This window comes from Liolophura sinensis, chromosome 1 (genome assembly GCF_032854445.1).
Source record: "Liolophura sinensis isolate JHLJ2023 chromosome 1, CUHK_Ljap_v2, whole genome shotgun sequence".
NCBI classification, from domain to species: Eukaryota; Metazoa; Mollusca; class Polyplacophora; order Chitonida; family Chitonidae; genus Liolophura; species Liolophura sinensis.
The window spans coordinates 42,633,314-42,657,111 of NC_088295.1; the positions used below are offsets into that span (position 1 = coordinate 42,633,314).

Here is a 23,798-nt window from a genome sequence, read left to right on the forward strand (position 1 = left end):
TACAACAGGTTTAATATACAATCAGTACACGGTTTCAGAAGACTGGAACAGGGCCCGTGATCACGAAGCGATCTTAGACGTAAGTCAGAATTTCATTCATTAAACACGGTATGTTCCTTGCAGTTATTTTAGCTGAGTTTTGTTTTTCTATAACTTACCCAGAATTTACGTTGTCAATCAATAGTTTGACCTTGTTGCGTAAGAAATAGCAATTCTAAAGTGATTTGAAAGTTTTACTAAAGTTTAAGATCGCTCCGTTATCTAGGGGCAAAGGCTCCATACACGTGGACTATAGTGTCTAGATTTGAAAATTTGTGAAATTTTTATACGTATACAGTACGGTATTTTCCCGCGAAACGGCGACTCGGGTCTAAGCAGGATTGACCGTTGTCCTCATGTAATACAGGAGAACTATGCAACAAACTAGTCTTTCCACCAAGTCGCCATTATAAGGCAAGAATGAACAATGAACTACACAGCTCTGATCCGAATTACTTCAGAGAGGAAAAATTGCGCATTGAAGCCATGGTACGATCTAGATTTTACCAAAAAGATTCTTGGCGAGATTATAACACTTGAAGGTAAATATGTGGCCAAGGTTGCAAATGACATCAAACGCATTCCATCCATTGGTTAAAGCTTAATGACATATTTAAAATGTGTTCACACTCCAAAAGGTTTTTCTACTTAATTTCAGGCAGTGTAAGAGACTTGTCTACAAAAAATATGCTGTATTTTAAGGGCACTTGGACGAACCCTGGAGAGGGAATGAAAACCAGCATACTGGAAAGGGATAATCCCAGCTACACTGAAATTATGTTTTGGTAATTGACAAATACCTGGCAGATGGGTTAATGTCACTGAATGAAGGAACCTCCTGTATGAAATAATCTGTTATTATTTCTGAATATTATTCCAGAGAAACAGTCATTTGGAAGTTGGAAAGCAGCTTTCTTGAGCAAGTCAGAATTTAAAACGTGACTAAGGCAATTTTTGGAATGCTGTAAATTCTGAAGGATTGTCAGAAGACAAATCACTCAGATATTTGAATTTCCAGCACAACACTGCCCGTTTTAAGAAATTTTAAATTTTAACTTAAATTTATTTATTTATCTGATTGGTGTTTTACGCCGTACTCAAGAATATTTCACTTACACCGGCCAGCATTATGGTGGGAGGAAACCTTGCAGAGCCAGGCGATAACCCACAACCGTCCGCAGGTTGCTGACAGACCTTCCCACATACGGCCGGAGAAGTTTAACTTAAATGGCTGTGACACTGTAAAATTGCACAAAGAATGTAGAAATCAATAACCATTCATTTCAAGAGCAAAAATAACACAATACCATAAGACTAAATTATATAAAGCGATTTTATATTGTTTCTTTAACACTTTTTTGTTCATGATACAAACTGTTCTTCAAAGTTAAAATGTGTGAAATGGGCTGAAATACAGCTGGCACATTACAATGACTTTTAAAAAGGAAAGTCTCAAGTTTCACACAACCATCTTCAGCAAAGGCAGTAAACAGAATATAAAGCTATGTAGAATGCACAGTTACCATGACAACTGTTGAAGTCTTCACAACAGCAATAACAGTTTGTTCCAAAAAAACAATTAAAGCACTGGTCGGTGGTTAAAATAGTTAAAGCTTTGGTGCAATTGTTTTCTTAAGCAATAGTACATATATATATATATAAAATATATTTATATATATGTATATTTATATATTTACAAACATGCACCCATGTATAAATATTATTCACTTTTATGCTGGATTGGTCATGGTACAATAAACATGAAGAAACATTTTTGTTGCTGTGACATAAAATCACCAAGTCGACCATGAGAATTTTGAGCACTTTTTTTTCAAGACATACTCCAGCAATTGTGGAATGCCATGAAATTCATTCAGTCTGTCTGACCCAATCACAGCCCACCACTTGGACATTGTGTGTGTACAACTACGGTCCTTGGGTGAAAAAAGGCACAAAAATATCTACACATTCTAAAAACATTTTACCCCCTTTCTTAAAATAAAGTCAAAAATTATGCTATCAGCAATATGCAGAAAAAAATAAATAACAAACAATATTGACGTCTATATGTTTCCAGGAATGGAAATCTTATCCAACAATTTGATATAGTTTCTTCAGATCACTGAAATACAAAAATTGTGGACTCATTGTCCACTTCTACAAACTTCCTTCAAAAATTCAAAAAAAAAAAAATACAGCTCACATATAGAACTGTGTATAAACTGGGATTGCAAAGTAAATCTCACAAGGTCCCTCCTTCTAATACGATCAAAATGTAAAAAATGTGGACAAAAAGTCTCTCCAAGCAATAAAAATGACTTGATTTTTAATATCAGCTGAATATTTCAGCATGCAATCATGGACATACTACACAAACATGGTCATAAATGGATAAAATTGTGTATGTAAGGACAAAAAAAATTCTCTTTACACTGTATGCTGTTTTTAAAATATGAAATGGATCTTTCTGCTTGATGTCTCACAAATGGAAATAAAAAATATTGACGATATAACACAAAAAGAGGTTTGATATTTGTACCCTCAATGACATATCTTTATTCATATCAATCCATTCACACAGCCTTGGAGAGGGCAAAATGTTTGAGAAAGCAGTGAAAGGTTTGTATACAAAGTAAGACAAGCACTGCTTAGTTGGATGAGATACCTCCATACCGAAACAAATTTAAAAGTTTCAGTCAGATATGAACAGTTTTGTAAGCTGCTAAATTAAGCTGTCACAAACACTGAGACCCTCATGTCAATATGGCCGCCACACAGGACCTGTGTCTGCGGAATCGTGACGGGAAACTACCGGCCTTGGGGGCAAGTGAGTTTCTGTTGTGGGCACGACTACACAAGGGTCGGCAGTCCGCAAACTGCCCAAGTCCTGTGGGTGAATACTGTCTTGGGCTGCACCAATGTGGCTTGGCAGAGTCCTGTTGTTATTTTCTTCCTCTCGACCTGTTGGAGCCTCCAGAGCCATGCGTGACGGGGACATAAGACCTGGCCGGGTGTCCATACGGACGGGCAGGTCCCCAGATCTCTGCCCAAGGATTTCGTAAGTCCTCACCTCCCCGGAGGGTAGGTACAAACTGGTTTGGTACTGTGGGGCTGTGGAGTAAAGATGGGGGTATAGAAAGGTCGGGGGCAGCACCCCAGCCTGTGAACTGCTGATGTACGAGGGCATGGTCGTGGGAGGGTTCATCGAGCTAAAGATGTCATGAGGTGATATCACTGGATAGTTACTATGAGAAACTCCCAATGGGAGCGTGGAAATCGCACGACTCTCCTCTAAGATTTCTAAATTTGAGCGACTGGTTGGATAGGTGAGGCTGTGAGAGGCTGCTGCAGGGGGTGGGGGTGGGGGAAGGATGTGCCGGGGCTCCGTGTAGCGCGACTCTGAAATTGGATGATCAGTGAATCTTAGGCTGGACAGTCCTTGGTAACGCGGCAACACAATTGGTAATCTGGGTTCTAAATTCATTCGCTGGGAATCCACTGAGAACCGTGAGTCCACGGATGAATAATCAAGTCTTTGGGCATCAGGTAAAAGTGGAAGTCTTCTGTCTAGAGAGGAGACATCACTCTGAGTGGTGGTGATGGCTGACAAGTCAGCTGTTGTTGGCATGATGGTGAGGCGCTGGTCAGCTAAATGAGATTCCATAGATGGAGGGCTAATACGATGAATGGTGGGTGCTGAAAAAATACAAAAACTCATTGTTATTGGAACTTCACTTTAAATCACTGTGTATTATTATTAGGCAAGGCTTTAAATTTTCCAATAACATACTATGGAAATTTTGGTAGTACATGCACTAAATTAAGATTTTAAAACATTTCTGAACAATTTCCAAACAGAGCTGCTCCATCATGCATCACCTGGAGTGATAATAATACAAACAGTGTATTATTCCTAAAGAAGGAATCATTATTCCAGGAGACTTTTCCCTTCCACAAATCATGCTGGATAAATCTAAGAAACTCAAGACTGAGTGCTCCAATATGAATCTATATCTACAAAAGTGCTTCTTTTTCTTCAGAACAGAAATCACTTATCACTGGAGATAAATGAGTTACGGCAAGGACCATGTTAATTATCTCTGCTGCAAATAATTAAACCCTTCACCAAGTTTATCCACGAATTAAGCTTCATAGAAATTTGTTTGATAATGTCTTCAAAACTGATGACTTTGGGGTTAACCAACAGAAAGTCCAAAGCCAGAAGTACGTCAGTACAAGAGATCAATGGTAGGTAGCATTTCAGCCAAGGTGTGATGAGGAAAAACAATACAAACTACATACACCTTCAACAACAACTTCACAGACAACATCCATAGTGACAATATCAAAAACATGCAGAATTCTCAGCAGATATCTTTTAGAATAAAATACAATTTTGTACACCATATATCACAACATGCTTCCATAAATCCAAAGAAAATGCTGCAGTAATGACCAATTTGAATGCAATGGATGAGATGAACATGAAAATATTTTAACAAGTAGACCACAGTTAGATGATCCAAATCTTCACTCATCCTGAATTTCATTAGAAGCCATGCAAGGAAGTTTTGACATGCAAAAATACTTTTGACCCACCATGCAACCCGACGATCAATAAGTCAAGTCATAAAGGAAACAAGATGTCAACTATTACCTGTGTTTGGATGAATTGGGTGGGACTGTGTCTGTGTGAATTGTGGGAGTTGGGTGGATGGTGGGGTGGGGGCTTCCTTTGTAAAAGGCACACTAAGATTGTCATAAACACCCCACTGAGATCGGCCTGTGGTATCTAATCTCTGGTTTAAGCCATCTGGAAACAAGGAATACACAAACACACAACACATTATCACAAAGTACAACATCGAATAGAACATAATCAACAACAACAGTCACAATATCATGGGGGGACCATAATTCCAACCAAAACAAGCCAGTTCCAAGCAGTGTAAAAACACACCATTCTCTGCCGTTAAGCTGCGGTGCTTGTGAACTCTTGTGCTTGTGAACTCTTTGGTCTCAAATGCAAAACTACACATAAGCTGTGACCAATTACAGACAAGAACAAAACAGTACACAGCTTAGACAGACTTGTTTCTGGCATGTAGGCCGGGTGTTCCCCATTTATGGAGTAAGGTCATATGTCTGTGTGGGTTCGGTTTCAACTCAAAGGTGAGGTGATGATGTGTGAAGATGATAATTTACACTGCATATATGGCATGATGACGTATGAAACTGCAAGAAAAATTGCTTATTTAAAAAAAATATTTCAGTGTTTTAATTTCTTTTGTTAAGATTTGCATATGTAGCCAGTGGGTACTATACTGCCCAAATGTTGACTGAATTTAATCACCTATGTATATAAAGACAAATGGACTGATACATGTAATTTAGCATTTCGTACCATTCCATGCAGAAAGAAAAAGGAAAAACAAAACAAATGTAGGCATTTTGACTGAAGGAGGTATTATTTTGCTGTCACCCTATATGACAACAATTTATCCTCCAAGAGCTCTGAGTAAACAACATCAACACAAACAGCAAGTTAAAGGGTAAAAAAAAAGAGAACCAAAAAACCAGGACCCTGTAGCTAGGCCAACTGCTAGGATATCCTGTTCATCAGTGCAATTAAACTCAGGCTGTCAAAATGTACCCAGTTGAGCCAAAATACGTGTGTTTAAAAGCCTATCCTAGGGCAAGAAGAGTGCAAGTGCTGTAACAGTTAAATGTACACAGTCTCACATTTAACTTGATGGCACCCAATGCACTTTGACAAACTGCCATGACTACAGCACACAGCCATGTGGTCACATCCCTCAACTACACATATAACCTGACACTCATGTAATGGTTTTCTCTAAAATAACTTCACGGACCATAAATCGTCACATTTAATTTACTGACTTGTTACACATCGTAGGTGCACTATGTGTAGTTGTACATAACTCTAAGAGTTGTAATAGAGCAAGGGAGTGGCAAGAAGTAGTACGTAAGACCAGGACATGGCTGTTGATTTAGCGCTGTATGAGGCTGTTCATAATGTAATGACATGGCTTCATACATGGCTTCATACATGTATGTGTAATGAGATGAAGCCTCCATGTATTTTAAAGTCTTACCCTTTATTCACTAAGATTTGGGTGGTTTCATTTTTAAGCTTACATGTGTATAAATGAGATGGTAAAAACAGAAGATGTTTGGTGAGTAAGAATGATACACGAGTTGAATGAGCTCATTGGTATAACATCTGGTACTGAAATTTTCATAACTCCTAAGCTCATAGGAATTTGGTATTTCCCACTATTACAATCTCATATTCTGCATTCATTAGTATTGCACTGTATAACTATCCACCCACAATATTGATTGTCATCATCACATGTTCGTGTTAATCTAAATTATTGTTAATGACCTACTTTCATAATATTATACTGAGAGACCTATTGAAAGATTACGGTTTTCGATCACTTATAGTTGTGGTATACTGAAAAGTCTATTTCCTGACTTACAACATGTTATAAATTACACAACAGTGATGAAAGAATCTCATTATAAATGGCACTGTCCCTCCACCATCATCTCTACTTTAAATGGTTTTTAATTATCAGAATATTATTATGTCATTAGACACATATAATTCACTTAAAACAAACTTTACAAACTTTTCCTTTTTTTTCATTCCTAGTTCAGAAGGTCACATTTTAGTTGAACAGCCATAAACCTTTTAATACTTTCAACTCTACCCTCTCCCCCTTTCCGATTTCCCCTAGGGTCAGGAAGAGAGTCAACAGCAAAGTCCCTCTCACTATCTCATCTCTGTGGCTGGAGAAGCTATCTTACTCACACCGATGAACAGTTACTCATCTCTGACACAGATGGGAATGTCCCTGGCTTCCGCCTGGCTAGTCAGGACAGTGTGTTGCACTCAAATGAACACCATACCTACTAGACTACCGGAACTGCTTACATGTTGAACTTTATACTCACAGTCAATGCACCCCTACGCTTAGTATGTCACTACTTGCAGCTTCATTATTATACATGTGTATGTCATAGAGTAAAGGATGGGGAAGCCTATACATTTCATTTATATTATTCAAATACTGCACTTTTTTTTTTCTCTACCAAAGCCTGTATTTTATTGTAAACAGTGACCAGTACAATAAAATTTGAAGCAATCATAGGTTTATCTGACCTTGGTCATAACATAATATGGTCATATTTCATTGGCCATATATATATATATATATATATATATATATATATATATATATATATATATACACACACACACACACACATATATATATATATATATATATATATATATATAATCCTTTCAATATGCTTGACAGTCTTCATATTATGAATGAAAGTATGAAAAAGCTTTATGCAAAGAAATGCAATACAGTATACAAAAATCAGCATGAAAAAAAAATATATCAAAAATAAAATACTGCCACGACAAAAATCACAAGAGTACAACAAAGTTACAAGCACTACAAAAATTCAACAGTGCTATGTAGCAGGTTGTACCTACCCTTGGTAAAAAATATGCGATCTGTTGGTATAAATAATGAGGTCAATGCTTTATTTTTTCATGAAAAGAGAGTGCAATTCAAGGCAGCGTACTACTCTATCACAGGAATATTTAATAGATAACAACAACAACTTCATACTTTTTTACTGCTTTTCATCTCAAGTTTCATTTTCAACAAAAATAGAATGCAAGTAATTAACAATACAATGTGTAGTTTTTAAAAATCACAGTTGTTATCCCAAATGTTCAAAGAAAAAAATTACACCTCCCCCTTCCCCACAAAAAACAATGCTTTTGAATAGCTTTTCACAATATAATTTATCACTTTCTTCAAAAAGGGAAAAATGTTTATAGAAGCTATTAATAGAGAACCTGACCAAAGCAAATATGTTCTTACATACATGTAACTAAGGATTATTGCTACTCTTCTTGAATTTAGAAAGAAATATGGGTTTACAAAAACGGTGGCTTATCAGCTGTTCTAACCTAGACAACACCATATATGGAAAACAGTTTCAAATTAATAAATTTTTCAGATTATTTTCATCTGTTACCCACCTGAGGCTGACCTGAAGCCGTTAGTCTCATGGCCGTGACTGTGAACTAATGACACTGGGTCTGTGGAGTGGGAGGTGGAGCGACGAAGATGCTCCAACTCTGCCAGGCTGTGAGTGTAACGTCTTTCTAACTGGACATCCACCAAACCCCGCTCCAATGGGAGATGGTCCAGGGGGCTTATACGATGGTGGATACGACGATCGTCTGTACGTAATTCTGGAATGAGAGGGGAAAATTTGGTGCATTTGGAGGAGAGAACAGAGTAACGTTGTCATGAAACTATCCCAACAGCTTAGCAAAAGACATACCAACCCCAAACCCCACCTCACTCACCCATAACTGATGGTTGCACAGGCCTATACCTAAGCAGTCAAAGAGTGAAGTTGCTAGTGGCAATTGCTATTTCAGCAAGACTGGAAACACTTTGTAGCTGGCTAGGTAAGGGTATCAACTTAAGCTGGTTCAACTTAAACATATGTAGGGGGTTAGGTGTAACACACTTGTCAGAATTTGAACATGAAAATTCAGAAATGAAAATGTAAAAATGTGACCAGACTCTTCTCATCACAACCATCATCATCAATGACAAAATGATGAAACCAAATGATTACATGTACATGTATGTAATTGTTAAAGACAAGAAAAAATTATAATCTACCAATCGATTATGGTCAATGGTTAATGGAATTAACATATGAACATTTGTGTGAGACTATCATCAAACGAAAACTGATGAGAACAAATGAATGCATGTGGACATGCCCATTTATCTTCACAAAAAACTGTTCCTGGGAATTAAAAGGGCATGCAGCAGAAAGGCCACACACTAACACCAGTCATAGACAAAAAAAAAAAAACCTGCTCAGGGAAAATCGGCTGCTTTGACCAAAAACTCTTCCCTTGATGTCAATTATCCCAGACTTGTCGGGATGATTGAGGATTTCTGCTCTAACACCACAATTTGTGACAAAAGCCTGAATACCTGCTTCGGGGCTGATTAACCCATTACAGGTATTGTGGGTCAGGTGGTAAGATGCGACCCTGTGTTAGGGAGCACTTCAGGCGTGGCAGGAGAGAGGTCCCCTAGACAACAGCCCAGCCTACAGGCTAAGCGATACCGCTGTCATTCCAAACCCCTGAAGAGCTACCTGGCAGTTGGGGATGTTTTTCTTTTTCAAGTTTTCGGAATCTGAGAATGTGACACTTTACCATATGTTAGAGAAAAGTTCATTCCATTGTGCCTAATGGAAAGTGGGATCAATACAAGCAATTAACAAAACAGAGCAGGAGGGGAATAGAGACTGGGGGGAGGAGATTGGACAATCAAATCTATCAGAAGCAACAAATGTACTTGTACATCCAGTGAAACCTGATGCTCTTCTTGTTACTAAAATCAGGATAACTAAACTCATTCTGATTGATGAAAAAAAAATTATGTCGCCAAAATTAAAAACATTTAATAATATATACTATATTTGCAGTAAAATATTTTCTTTTTTTGGTGATGACAATTCGTCTTACCTTCAAAACAAACCTTGGATCATGTTTCAAATATCAACAGAACTTTCATGCAAAAATGAGCAACTTCATTTTGGGCAAAACTATAGGTCAAATACAGTATTTTGCTTTGGATTTTACATCTTGTACTAGGTTTTAAAAAGATTTAACTGAGATTGTGTATCAATTAATAATATGGACTAAAGTTTGAAAAGTCATCATGTGTGGCCAGTGATGGACATAGTGTACTTGTCAATTGTACTATGAAATGACAGTATATCTAGCAATTTAGCAAGCAGTGTAGTTGTTCCACAAAAAAGGGAAAAATAAGTTGGATTTATTGTTCACACAAGGGGTGTGTGTTTGTGAGGGGGTGGGGGCGGGGGGTGCGATTTGCGATGAAGCCAACATTTTATTATGTTTATTATGTCAATAGTTTATTATGCTTGAAATTTTCTGTGGATAAGCAGCTTCTAGCTGTTAATACGAATCTACATGTAGAGTCAGTGTGTATTTACATCAGATGTACAGAGTTTCTCTCCACCTGCCCTCACTGCACTTATCACATGCACGGCTCAAAAAAGTGAGACCCTTAGAAAATATTGTGACAAGTTTGTGTGCGGCTGGTATTGAGCTGTTAGGCAGGTGTTGGGGGGAAGCTGGCTGCGAGTAATTACATCAAAACTTCAAAGACTTTGAATAACCCTTTTGTGCATGGCTGCCTGATCAGCTTTCTTGGGCTTACTCAAAAAATAATTGAGCCAATTAAGATGAGGTGCTGTATTACCAACACTTGTACAGGCTATTGTGATGCAAACGGGATCTGCTCTGTCTGCACCATTCTGCCCAGCCTGAGGGTGGCAGGCAGCTAGAGAGAAGGGGCCAGCATGATGGACGTGTGGCTAAGGCCAGTTGGCGGGCCGGTCAACCGCACCAGGCCTCTTCGCAAAACACAGCCTCACCACAAAAGACTTCGGCCTAACCATTTACTTTTCTGTCGGGTCTTGGGCAAGAATGTGTATCATACGTGTAGACAAAGAAACAGGAGGGCTGACCCAGTGCAGGGTAACTTCAGCCACTGCTGCTCTCCAACCAGTATTGCTGCATGAAATGCCCCTCTAACTCCCCCCCCTCCCCCCGACTCCCAATTTTCCTCTACCTACGATACTTCATAACAACAGCTAATCTCACGGCCCACAGCCTTCACACCCAGACTGCCCAAGAAAGCCTGCCATTGTCCAACCCCTATCATTATAATCAATCTTCTTGAGCATGCATGGCACTGGACCTATTAAGCATTTAATCTTTATTCTGTACAAATGTGGCTGTGACAACGGCTTACTCACAGACAGTTGGCAAATTAGCATATTCCCACACATAAACCATAAGCCATCTACAGCATTGTCTTCAGTCTATACCACAGGGCAAGGATGAATAAAATAAAAAATTTAAAAAAAAAAATCATTCTTTTTGAAATTTCATTTTGGCCTAATAAAGAATTTTTTTTTCTTCTTCTTACAAATGAAGTATTACAAACCCGTTTTCAAGTTAGGAATAAAAGAAAAAAGGGAAAGTTTGTCAGTGTATTAATAAATTTTTTTCAAGCAGAGAGAATTAGTCACATCAGGTACAAATCAGGAGGTAAGATTGCAGGGGTGAAGACAATGCTGCGGTCCCTTACTTATCTTACTTCTGGGTTCTCTAGGTCCATCCACTGTGACTTTGATAGCTTTCTGGTAAGTGGCCATCTGAGGCGGGTTTGAGCTCACCTGGATCGTCAGGTTAAAGCTTTTACCTGGAACACAAAAAGAAATAAACTGTTACTGATATCGGTTACTTGAGACATCAAAGAGTTCTGGGGTGTTTACATAAAGATGATGTAGGCTTTAATGGTATACCCTGCCCCTGATCATGGAGTTATGCCAGGCACAACACACTGAGAAGTCACCTGAGGTCAAAAATTTAAAATCAAAATGAAATATCAACATACATAGTGATATATAGTGTGTGTGGCTGAAAGAAGAATCATACTGAAGACACCATACATGACATCCATGCAGCTATAGGACACTGACACCATATGTAACACTGACAACAAATGACCCAAAAATTACTCAATGTTGATACTGAATCCATGGAAACTAGGGAATTACTACTAAAATTGTAACAGCTTTAATAAATCTACAGGTATAATTCACATAAACTAACCAAAATTTCCCATTTCAGCTAGCAAACACTTACTCAATTCTGATGTTACATTAATGTAGTATCAGTGGGCTTTGGAATGACAAACTTGAAACATCTTAGCCACAGTGAAAATAAGTCAGTGGGTTTCACATCTGACAGTGTTCCGAACTCATAAATACCCTGCTATAAATTATTCAACCTTTTTGCACTGGCAATACAATTACACAGGGTATTAAGGCCACTAGTAATTCTGACACACTTATAAAGCTATAATTTCTGGAAAACTTGAAAAGGTCTTAACTATACCCATAGTTCTGTTTTTCAAAATCAAATTATAATAATGTTCAATTTTTTTAAGACCAAAATTAGGATGGTAAACTTTTCTGAGTGTAAAATGACAACAGGGCTACAAACTGATCTTACATGTTGGTATAAATATATTGCACACCTTTACGTATGCAAATTCAGTACATGTAAGCTTAATTTTCTTTTGAAAGACAGATTATTTTTATTAATGGATAAAGTTAAACTTTGCCAATGGTATAACATACCGTTCTTTTGGAATTAGAGATAAAAACCTGAGAATGCTTTAACATTAACATACTGCTCATTGAATTTACAGGAGAAGTTGTTATTCATCAGATTATGCATTATTATCACCAACCTCGTTAAATGACATTCCAAGACCTAGCTTAAACTAATCCTTGCAATAGTCCTTCATACTTTTGCCAGCTAGTTGTCCACTTTGGCCAGTATGATAGGGGTATCTAAGATTGATCACTAGTGTTCACAGCAAAATCATGCTTAATGGTGACATGACCCATCCCTTTAACCTCTCCTATCAAATTTGATCTGGTCATCTAGCGCAGCCGCCTCTGTTTAATTAAACCATTTTTGTCTTTTGTTGTTTGGTAATAAGAAAGGGGCACGGGGCATTTGCCTTATGGGGAGGTGCCTGTCATGCCTTGAGGCCTGGGCCAGTCAAAACAAACAGAGATGGTCCAAGCCTTGACCTGTCTATGGGGAACTGATGGAGAGTGGGGTAATCACGGGGTAATCACCACTCTGACATTACAGATGATTGAATTAAGCAACACAAGACTGATCTGCCGCCAGATATAGAGGCTACCCTGCCCATCCAAGTCTGCGATCAGAACAGCTATGCAAATGGCTAAAGCATCATAATTAATAATGCTGCTGGAGTCTATCAACCATTATGCGGAGTTCTGCCAGTGCTAAATGGCTGACTGAGAATCCATCCTGGGGTAGGGGGGCAGGGGAGAGTGGTGCCCCGTTCTTGACAGCAGGGTTAAAGGGGAGCTGAGGGTTCCAGCACAGATTACATGGGTCAGGCAATAGGCCAGTGACCTAGCCCTGCCAATATATTGCAATATTTCAATATCAGCTGTCCGCTATCTGTTCCAGGCATGGCAGCCAAATGGGGGTCTGTCCTCCTGAACAATGCCAACATGCTCTCATAAATTTCAAATGAGCCAAGCAGCCAAAGCTGCCATGGTCCAAGTGCTGCCTGCTTAAGAAATGGGGTCTCTCTTCATATATCACAGATCAAGTGGCTGTTAAATCAGATTGTGTGAGAGAGAGGGAGAAAAAAAAATGAGAAACGTTAGGGCTGAATGTTTTACATGAGCAGATGGTCCGAGAACAAAACAGAAGCTCCTTGCAAGAAAAAACATGGAGACCCTGTGATTTGCACAGAATAAAGAAGCAGACACTGGCTGCCGCAGATTAGGTAATATAGACAATAGGACCAAAACTCTAACAATTTAACCCTCGTTGCAGTTATGTCATCATAAGCGCCAAGTTCAAAAAGTTATCCTTAGAGCTTTAATCTATTCAGCCTTTATATGCAGAAGAGGTCTCTTTCTCCTTTACTAAGAAAAGAAACAAAAGTTTGTCTTACAATAAGAACTTTTAGTGACTGAGTACCAGATCCACAAAAACAACTTTTGCAGTATAGATAACTGAAAACCATCTCTTTTTCTTGACAGAAAACAGAACCAATACTCTTAAAAAAGTTTATTTCATTGACAAACTCATTTGGTATTTATTAATACCATGATGTAAAAATTCATTCCCAGTGTATTAATAAATAATATCCTTATGTTACAATGACCATTCTGTGCAAAACAGTCAGCAAATAACATCAGCTACTATGCTTGAGGTCCCCCTGCAAGTGGACCCCGGTTTTTTAAGGGTGCTAATTCCCCATTATAACCAGGTACATGGACTTTTTCACCTCAGTGCTTCGGACATAATTGCAGCTGCAGCCAAAGAGACAAAAGTTCATTTTTCTCTGGTCTTGTTTCAGTCAAGGGCATGACGAGATGCACTACCTCGTCCTCTCCACAGAAATGGTCTTAGGAGAGTTTCCAAATTAGCTCAACTAAAATCCCTGACCATCATTACATTGTAGGATCAAAGATGCCTGTGTTCTGGACTGACAATAGTTTTCTGATCCCTGCAGTAGATGTGGCAGGATAATGATATTGTATGTGAAGGTCTGGGGTAGTAACACCCTGTGTGACACAGTCTCTGTTTCTTAACATTATCAAAGGAGACCAGACTAATCTAGAGGATAGAGGGTCCTTGATGTTCCATACAGCCCGTCGAACTAACACGTGCACTTTCCCTTGGATCTCTGATCTATTACAGCACAAGTACTGGGAAACACAATATTGCTAGCCGGAGACAAGAGCCACTTAAGGGATTAACAAACTGAGTTTGTCTACAGGACAGATTTCTTGAAAGTTAAGACCTTTTTGTACCTTAAAGAAATAACTAACGGAACACTGGTCTGTATGACTGTAGTTTCCCAACTTTATATGTGCATGTACATACATATAAATAAAAAAATATCTTTCAAATACAGGTATGTACAATATGCCACAGCAGTCTTTAATGGTTATGAAGAGTACATTACTACAGCTTTAATTTTGTAACTGTAAAACCCTTTTTGCCAAGCATCACACAAACATTCCAGGTCACATGCATGTTGTAAAAGCAGCACTCTTGACAGATTTATAAAGATATGAAGTGTCTTTTGGTACTATTAAAACTGGTGACTTTAAAAATGAAGTATGTTTAAAATTCATTTAGACATGGCCTTCTATTGTTAAAAGGTGAAAATAGTATGGCACTAGCTAAGAACCTAGTGCTAAAAATGCATTTCCCCATTTTATTGTGCTTACATTATGCTATTACATTTTGAATTAGCAGCCAGAATTACTGAAAGAATACATGAATAATCTACACCATTACATCATATAACTAATGCCAAGGTTGAGGCATTGAGACAAAAATGTATGGTACAAGCAATATTCAGTGTGGTTTAAGTCATAAAGTTCAAGAGCAGGCACAACCTTGTGAGTCAGTGGCAGGAAACCTCAAATTTCTGGTGGAAACCAATTTTCCCTGAAGGAGAACAAGGAAGTAGTACCATCTGATAAAGTTCATTTGCTGATCCGCCGTAGTTAAAAGGTGCACAATTTTTACTGAAGGCTTTTGATTTGGTGTTCAATTAGGCCAAAATGCCATAGTCATCCATTTAATCTATCTCTGAAAGTTTTTAGATACACAGGCAGGCATTTTAGGTTCTGAGTCATGGTCACAAACAGATATCATATTGTGTGTGTGTTACCAGGAAATACAGGCCTCTGATGAAGTGAGTTAAGTTCTAAGTGAACATGTATACTGATAGTAGGTGACAAAATATTGTTCCACTTTTTGAGAAGTATGTTAGAGTAAGTCACTACAAAATTTCAAAAAAATCAACGAAGACTACCATATGATCAAAATCACCTTTAAAATTGTCATTATTACAAGACAGTCTTGCATACAGAAAGTTTTTATCTTCTTGTTTGGCAATACATATTCCAACGTTTCTAAACTTAATTAAACTAACTGGTAATTGTCCAAGCTGCAAATAATCAAAAATTTTTGGTAAATTTTCAGATCTGACAAATTAGAATTTACCACTCAAGGTCAGAATCCAATTTTTATAATCAACATGAAGATTGAACATGTATCTTATATAATTTGTGAAATGTTCTCCAGTATTGGATTTAAAAACTTATATCAGAGTGTAGATGAAGATTTGTGTGCTATATCCATGCAGCAGTACTGGGAGGATGAGGACATCTGGTAGTGAGGTGCTGTGAATTGTCAGCTAGGGTAAGAATGTTGAGCGTGAGTCACAGTCACTTCCCTCACATGACACACTCACAGACTGAGGAGTGGATCAACCCTTGCTCAGCCCCCCCCCCCCCCCCCCTCCTTACACCTTGCTAAGAGGAGTCCGAGGGTTCCGTCTTAACAACCATCCCTCACTGGTAGGGCGAGATCACCTAGCCCTAGTGGTACCTCCAAACCCAAGGGGGCAGGGCATGAGAAGAATTCTTAATAACTAGGTTGTCTGAGGATATTATAGTGCAAACATAGCCTTGACTTCATTTCCCTCTACAATACTGCATTCCTATCTACTGTTTGTTGTGCTGTAAGTGCTAGCCGGATCTTTTCAGCTGTGCCCTCCACTCTTCTCTTTCTCTGCCCTTAGCAATTCAGGTAGGGGGGTCTATCTATACTGTCCAAACATATCCTGCTCCAGCTTGAGGCTCACACTGTACATAGCTGTTCCATGAGCAGTCCAGTGCCCAAACTTTACTTACAGATATATACGTGTATGCACATATATACCCTTCATATGTACAACCGTGCCAGGTCACAGCGACACTCGGCTGGTATTATTAAGTAGATAGCACTAGCTGACCTAATTTTCCGTGGATAACCAGTTCAGACTTGGCTCTATACTATAATGTACATGTAATGTACGTGTGATCAGGGCGGAGGTAGAGTACATAACTGTTTACAGGCTATTAACTTTTAGTTTAAAAGTTGTATAATTAATAGGTAGTCCTATTAATTGTCCTGTAAAATAATAATACCGGATAGATAGGTCTTCATCTTTATAACTTGTATTAGTCATTACATATATCCACACATAAATATACATTTAAGTACTTATAGCAACTCCAAACAGGTTATAAATATATAGGCCTACATTTCACATACATGATTTCATCCCTTAAACAACACCTTTATAGGATATGAGGTTGTACACTACACCTTTACAGCTGTGAGATCCGCGATCTTCATTTAAGTAAGCTATGTATATATATATGTCCTGTGAATGAAAGAGGTGAAGAACGCAAACCTATCAGGTTACAACGCCATTGCGACTTTTATTGCCCATTCAATGCTTGCCATAAAGACAGGTACAGTGTATTTGTCAGTGAAAACATGTTCCCACTGTATGGAATTACAAGTTTACAAAAGCTACAGAGAACTGAGAACATAAAATACAGTGAATACTGCCACATAAGGATATTTACACCATAACCTTTACTGATTCACGACACCAACACATCATATGTAATAGAACTCCTCTAAAGCGCTTGAAACCACTGACTCAAAAAAAGATATCTCTAATTTATATTTAGGAATGTACATCACAGAAGCACTTTATGAGCGAGTTGTTGCTTTCTTTAAGACTTTAAAAAATGCTGGATTTTTATAACATTAAAACTGAATATGAAAATAAGCTCCAGGCAATTAGATATGTTTACAGCTCTAAGAAAACACATTTGTTGTCATATAGAAGAATTTAAGAGTACACAACAATATGATAGCAAAGCTATAAACACAGACAGATCAGCTTACCACTACCAGCACTGTTCACAAGATGGCAACATACACCAAAGAAAGATAAGGCAGGCAACAAGGTGGCAACGCTGACCTCAAGAGGTCAACAAAAACCACAAGAAAGTATAATGTAAACCACAAGAGAATGACACAAACCACAAGATGAACAAATAGGCAAAATGATGGAAACACTGGCCACAAGTTGGAAAGATTGGCCAGAAGATAAGAAGCACTGGCCACAAGCTGGAAACATTGGCCACATATAGGTAATTTGGTAAAACAAACTTCATAATATAGCATCAACCACAACAGAGTGAAAATGGTTGTTAAAACACATCCCTCGAAAATGAGGAAATCACTGTATGCTTAGAAGTTGGTAACACTGGCCACATGTCATATGGGTAAAATAAACCACAACGTAGTATACCATTAACCACAATATAGTGATGCTAACAAATCAGTGACCAAATAAGGTTATCACATTCCTAGAGGATGGCAACATGCATTGGCAACACAGATCAACTACAAACCAAGATGATGACCAAGTGAGTAGCTAAGATGGTAACATAAGGCCACAGACTGTCAAAGAGGGCAACACATGGCCATTAACATTCAGCCACAGCTCACAGGTGAGTGGGTAATTGCTCAATTACACCATCAGTTCAATATCTGCATCAATTTGTTTTCCTTCCTCAATGCAATTGTCCAGGTGAAGTAACCTATTCTTTTTCAGATCCTAATCTCTCAGCGGCCTGCTAAATCTACTTAGTGGGCCATAAAAACGACATTCACATATGATTTGCTTACAGGCAGACTCGGTGGCTTGAGCCCCTCATTGAGATCAGGGAACAATCGAACTGCCTGCTGCCGTGTTTGCTTAGGACTGCAGGCTTTGGGGGTAGAGACAGCTGCACAGGCAGAACCCTTGCCCCACAGCCTCCTTAATTCTGGTCTAACACTGCATCATACAGACAATCATACAGTCTTCAGCTACTTGCACTACAATTACTGAACGGAGCCAGATTAGCCTACATTCGTTATATATAATCACACAACAATTAATTTTCTTATTCCACAACTTCTAACATTCACAACCCATATTTTGAGTTTATATTTTGTCATGTATTTTGGAATAGGTTTCTGTTTTCTGGACATCTCTAGTAAAGACAAAGGTCTCAGAAATTGTGTCCTCTGGATTTCCATGTTTAATTCATTGGAAAACAAAGATATCTTTACAAGAACACATCACATGTAAAATGAATGACATAAAATTCTTGGAGGGTTAAACTTCAACAGGAATCTGGTACGACTTCTTTCAATGGCATTTAAAAGTTAAGAGTTGCGCTAAGACAAGATAGATTTCTTATGGATAACAACTTCTTGTTTATTAGACACACTTCGCCTGCTTAATAAACAAGAAGTTGTTATCCTTAGAAATCTATCTTGTCTTAGGAATCTGCTAGTGTCATGCTTAAAGGAAAATAACAAAAGTTTCGATTTCACTATCTCACACAAGGCAATTAATCTGCACAGCTAGACTGCATCATGTGAAACGTGTATGTGGCAATGGGGCGGTCTCGTCACTGTTTGTACACAGGGGAGGGCCGCGAGGGGAGGTGGGGGAGGAGTAGGGGGTTTTGCAACGAGGAAGCAGGTTTGTGCCAGGATGACAGAATTCTCTGTGATGTGGTACAACGCAGAAGCTGACCTGACCGCAGCCTCACTCACAGGGCTGCTCAAGCTTTCTCAAATCAATGTCTCAACACAGACCCTATTACCCTCATCGGACTCTTCAAACCACACCAGCAAACAGCGTATAAAGAAACACCCCGGCCAGAAACACCATTAGTCAAAACCAAAGGCAAAAAAATAAAAAAAAGTTTAACAAAAGATCTGTCAAGGAAATGGAAGGAAACACTATAGTTGACTTCATTGCCCCTTTGCCATGGCCCTGGAAACCTCAAATGAAATGGCACATATCAAGGTTAATACCACTCATGGAAAGGAAATTGTTCAATCGTTGAATGATTGAGCAGAAGCGGTGAGAAAATCAAACAATCAGGATAGGGATCAACATTTCATGGACTTTGCTTTATTTATTTACTTGGGCTTAAATATTCCTTTCACATATTTTTGGTCTGTCATGATGGTGCCTCCTCACAGTTGAGATTATTGTTAGTGGTGACATTTTTAGCACTGTCTTAGTTAAAGGGCATTCTGATGAAACCAGACACCATGCCACATGTCCTATAGCCAGCCACATTATATGTGCATTAATCTGGCCTCCAGAGTACATGGTTCTTCATACGCATCATGAGATGGTATATGGCATATGGCTCTTTTCCCTATATTAATATCCTATGTTCTATTCCATGAGGAAAACCATATAGTCCTACTTGAGATGCTAGTCTGTGCCTTTGGGTGTTGAGAAGATTTAAGGAAATGTTTTAATGCTGGTAGAACAAACGCATTCTGGTCCAGAGGCATAGTGAAGGGGAAAAAAGAAGACAGGCAAAACAATACCAGTGGCCCACCAGATAAGAATTTTTTTCATGTAAAAATATTGCCAAAATAGAGAAATTGTAAAGGTCTTTGATGTCCTTCATGCATACAGCAGCTTGTCCAAGAATGTATGTGGCATGTGTGTATGGACCGAAGTACCAGGAGCTGAACCACTTCAGAATGATGATGGACTCAATGCTACAGTGATAGTACTTCAGCCATATACAGGATGATCAATAGGCGCAGAAAGTCAAGTCCTTCGTATCTTTTGTGGGAAATCAGGGTATGGAACTATTTATAATATGGAATTTTCATAAAACCAATGAGCATTCAACATTTATTTATGTTTAAATGTTCAATTTCACTCCAGCTGTTCTGGTGTGGGAGTTGGTGTGTGTGTGTGTGTGTGGGGGGGGGGATATGAAGGGGGGGGGGGACTATTTTATATTAACACAAATACAACTACAGAAAATAAGGCCCATATGAAGAGATATATGAAACATAAATGACGATAAATAATAAATAAAGAAATGAGAAATAAATTACAAAAAAAAATCAAACTGTTAACTGCTTAAAATTACCAAATTATGAATAACTGATACTTAAACCAAGGAAGACCTTTATATTATAACTAAATTTCTTCCCAGCTCCATTATCAGAAGAATAAGAGGTTAATGTGGCATAAATGGCTGGCAAAGTGCTTGAAGCAGTAACATCCCAAGTATTGTCTTTGTATGACAGCGTATGACACAACCATGTAGCCATCTGACAGCCGGCTGTAGCTGACAGGCATTGCATGTCTTGAGAAGGTCAGAGGCTGTGCCCTTTGTCTCGACTCCCACACAGTCTAGGCTGACCCAGTGTTAACAGGGGGCGAACCTTTGGCCCTAATGTTGCATGTTATTGCTCCATCAAATTGTCTGTGAAATGATACGGATCAAGCCAGTGATGTATCAAACAGCAAAGGGTTCATGATCAGCATTATTAAAGCAATATAACCAAACCAAGTTACCATAAACTCCCACAACACACCCTCTCGCATTCCGGGCTGAGACAAATAAATAAATCATATAAAATCAGACAGGCAAATATTAATCACCCCTTTGTAATAGCATATATTCTTCTGAAGGAAAAAGTTTCGCTTTGGAATTAAATGTACTACACCCTCAATGTGTATAGCACTTAGAGGTGCATTACTCATACAAAACATATACAGTTCACTGAACCATTAGTGTGGGCGGGATTGAATGGCTTCACGTGTGTGTAGGTGTAACAGAGGCAAATCACTGCACATGGACAAACTAGTCCATGACTTTTATCACTTGTCAAAATCACTTATGTCAGCAAAAAATAATGGGGGGGGAAAAATCTCTACAACCCTCCTGTCTACTACTCAAATAATGTAAAGAATAATTCACTTTTTTAGACTTCAGTTACTGTTAAAAACATGATACAAGAAAGAACTTTTCATGGGGCACTCAGCTTGACATTTAAACCGAAAATTAAAAAAATATTAACCACCTTCTGGAATACTACTAAAAGGATTCTGTAACTTTTATTTTGTTGGGAATTTTTAGGGTGTTTATTGTAGATTACCGTGTAGTAAAAACGATACAAGTATGATAAATGTAATACACAGTAGGCCTATAGTATTAATACAAATATTCGACACTGAACGACACTGGCAACAAAATAACGTATGAAAGGCCTATAATTGCTACTTCTTTCCAAAACATATACATATATCAGACCGGATCTTTATTGTTTAACATTTCTTAGAAAGTTTTAAAAACTTACCTCTGCCACTCCTCCCAACAAATCGTAAGTCGTTGAATTTCGCCACTTGGTTTTTCATGTAGGCAGTACAATTCCTAAGCTCGGCGCAGAAATTCTCATCGTTTCCAGCCATGATAGTGACTTTGGTGCCATCCTTAACTTCTCCCAGGGACACGACTTTGAAGGAGACTGGTAATGTCTTATTGGAACGCCAGTGAGACGGTAGGACAGAGCAGACGAAGTTTGGGCTGCCCGTCCTCACAAGTTCGCCCGGGTGGTCACTCAACACAGAGCTCAGGGACCTCTCCCCCGCTACCAACTCAGTCATATTCTGAGGGGAGTCGGGGAACGGCGACAGACCGTTCAATTCTGTGGGTAAATGCATGTGGTTAAGTTGTGAGTATGAAGTAGTAATCCAGACTTGTGAGCCAACGCGGAACTACTGAGTGTTCTGTGGTTTTGTGAATGAAGTTAAATATGCGATTAGCTCCGACCAAAGCCACTCCTTCTCTGACTCACAGCCACTCATGTGCCAGCTATATATCCCTGCGCAGCACCCTGTTTACGCTCAGCTGCTTCTAATTTGGGTGAAATTTACACAAATAAGATATCCCACACGTTAAACAAGATTACCGACCCTGACTTTGAAAATACAGGAAACGGTTAGTGCCTAATAAACAAACAGCGACCTGCAGACAAGTGGACTATATCTCCCAAGCGGATAGATCTACCACAGCTGTCAATCAATTATAGTAGGCCACGTGATTGTCCCACACACACATTTACGCATCCTATTTTCCACATCAACTCGTGCCGTTCCTGTGGCGCTGTTTGATTGTGTAAAACTAGATCTGGGTGTCACCTATATTTCCCGTATGACTAGGAAAACAACATAATATATAGGGCAACATTTAAAATTGATTAAGGGAGCAACTATAAACTCAAGAAAACAGTGCTACTGCATTGCCTACTGGTGATGTTCAGCTATTCAGAAAAGTTCATCTCTGTCAAGTGAATCTTCTAAGATAAGTAACTTTCTTGGAGATCTGAATAAAAACAAAATCGAATCATCCATTGGCCTACAAAATGGATTTTCAGTTTAACGCCTACAATGAGCGATGCAGGCCTATCAATTCCCTGCCGGTCTTTTATTGGTAAAAAAAAAATCCTCAAAAAAGTACAAATAAAGGGCTTCATACTCACAAGAAAAAAAAATTGAAGACAGGACAATAAGATGAAACATTCCACTCGGTACTTAATAATGTATAATAAAATAACTGTCCGGGTTGATCAACCCATGCAATAAGCATTAACTTAACTGAACCTGTTCTCCAGTAAAGCGCGCATAATTATAATGCTAGATCTACAAGGTTTAGGACGCGAAGATCTTGTCAGCCTGCTCTAGTCGCATGCCCTACATTCCTGCGGTCTACTGCGCTAGCTGTTTGTTTTTCCTGACCACAAATTCGGCACATAGAAAACATCGTACCTTGTGACAACTGCCAAAACTATTTTTGAGGTCAACTTGTTCCGCGCATGCGCGGTGCAGGGCGAACGGCATGGCGGATTGCCGACTGTCAACGTGAGGATCTCGTTGTAGCTCGAGTTAAAACAGTCGTACCAGGGATATCAGAAAACGTATGTGAGGAATGCTTATGTTATTGATGGTTTATTGTGACAAGCTTATGGCGGAAGTAATCTCTGAGGGTAGGGGCCATTGCAGACCATGTTTTGCGGCGGCCCGGGCTCGTGGCGTGGGAGTGGACAGTATGTGTGGGTTTGGACTGAATGATGTTCGCGACTTGCCGCCGTTACCACTGGCCAGCATTCTATCAGAAACAAGCTAAACATATCAATGGTAGTCCCCGATATCAACGGAAGCATGCTTGTCCGCTTAGATCCCCAATTTTAGGTCAACAAAATCTTTTCTTACCAGGTACCTTAAAATAATATTGATGTACATGTACAAAGGCTTGTGCAT

At 38.8% G+C, this 23,798-nt stretch overlaps 2 protein-coding genes across 5 annotated transcripts in view; one reads left to right on the forward strand and one right to left on the reverse strand.

Moving 5' to 3' along the window:
• Positions 1-1,744: 1,744 nt before the first annotated feature.
• LOC135478016 (runt-related transcription factor 1-like) lies at positions 1,745-23,314 on the reverse strand. 4 transcript variants are annotated; one of them, XM_064758289.1, is made up of 6 exons: positions 23,307-23,314; positions 21,839-22,186; positions 11,316-11,429; positions 8,138-8,353; positions 4,697-4,852; positions 1,745-3,735 (listed from the first exon to the last, which is right to left on the reverse strand). In XM_064758289.1, the coding sequence occupies exons 2-6, from the start codon at positions 22,143-22,145 to the stop codon at positions 2,798-2,800; spliced, it is 1,731 nt and encodes a 576-aa protein (XP_064614359.1). In that variant the 5' UTR covers positions 22,146-22,186; positions 23,307-23,314; the 3' UTR covers positions 1,745-2,797. The 4 variants fall into 4 exon arrangements, with proteins under 4 accessions (XP_064614359.1, XP_064614343.1, XP_064614352.1 ...); XM_064758273.1 differs by lacking the exon at positions 23,307-23,314 and having other exon boundaries at positions 21,839-22,288; XM_064758282.1 differs by lacking the exon at positions 23,307-23,314 and having other exon boundaries at positions 11,325-11,429; positions 21,839-22,287.
• Positions 23,315-23,365: 51 nt separating this feature from the next.
• LOC135482351 (transcription initiation protein SPT3 homolog) overlaps positions 23,366-23,798 on the forward strand; it is a 64,782-nt gene continuing 64,349 nt past the window's right edge. The window contains exon 1 of the mRNA XM_064762290.1: positions 23,366-23,455. The gene's annotated coding sequence lies outside the window, so the exon portion shown is untranslated. The remainder of the gene's footprint in view (positions 23,456-23,798) is intronic.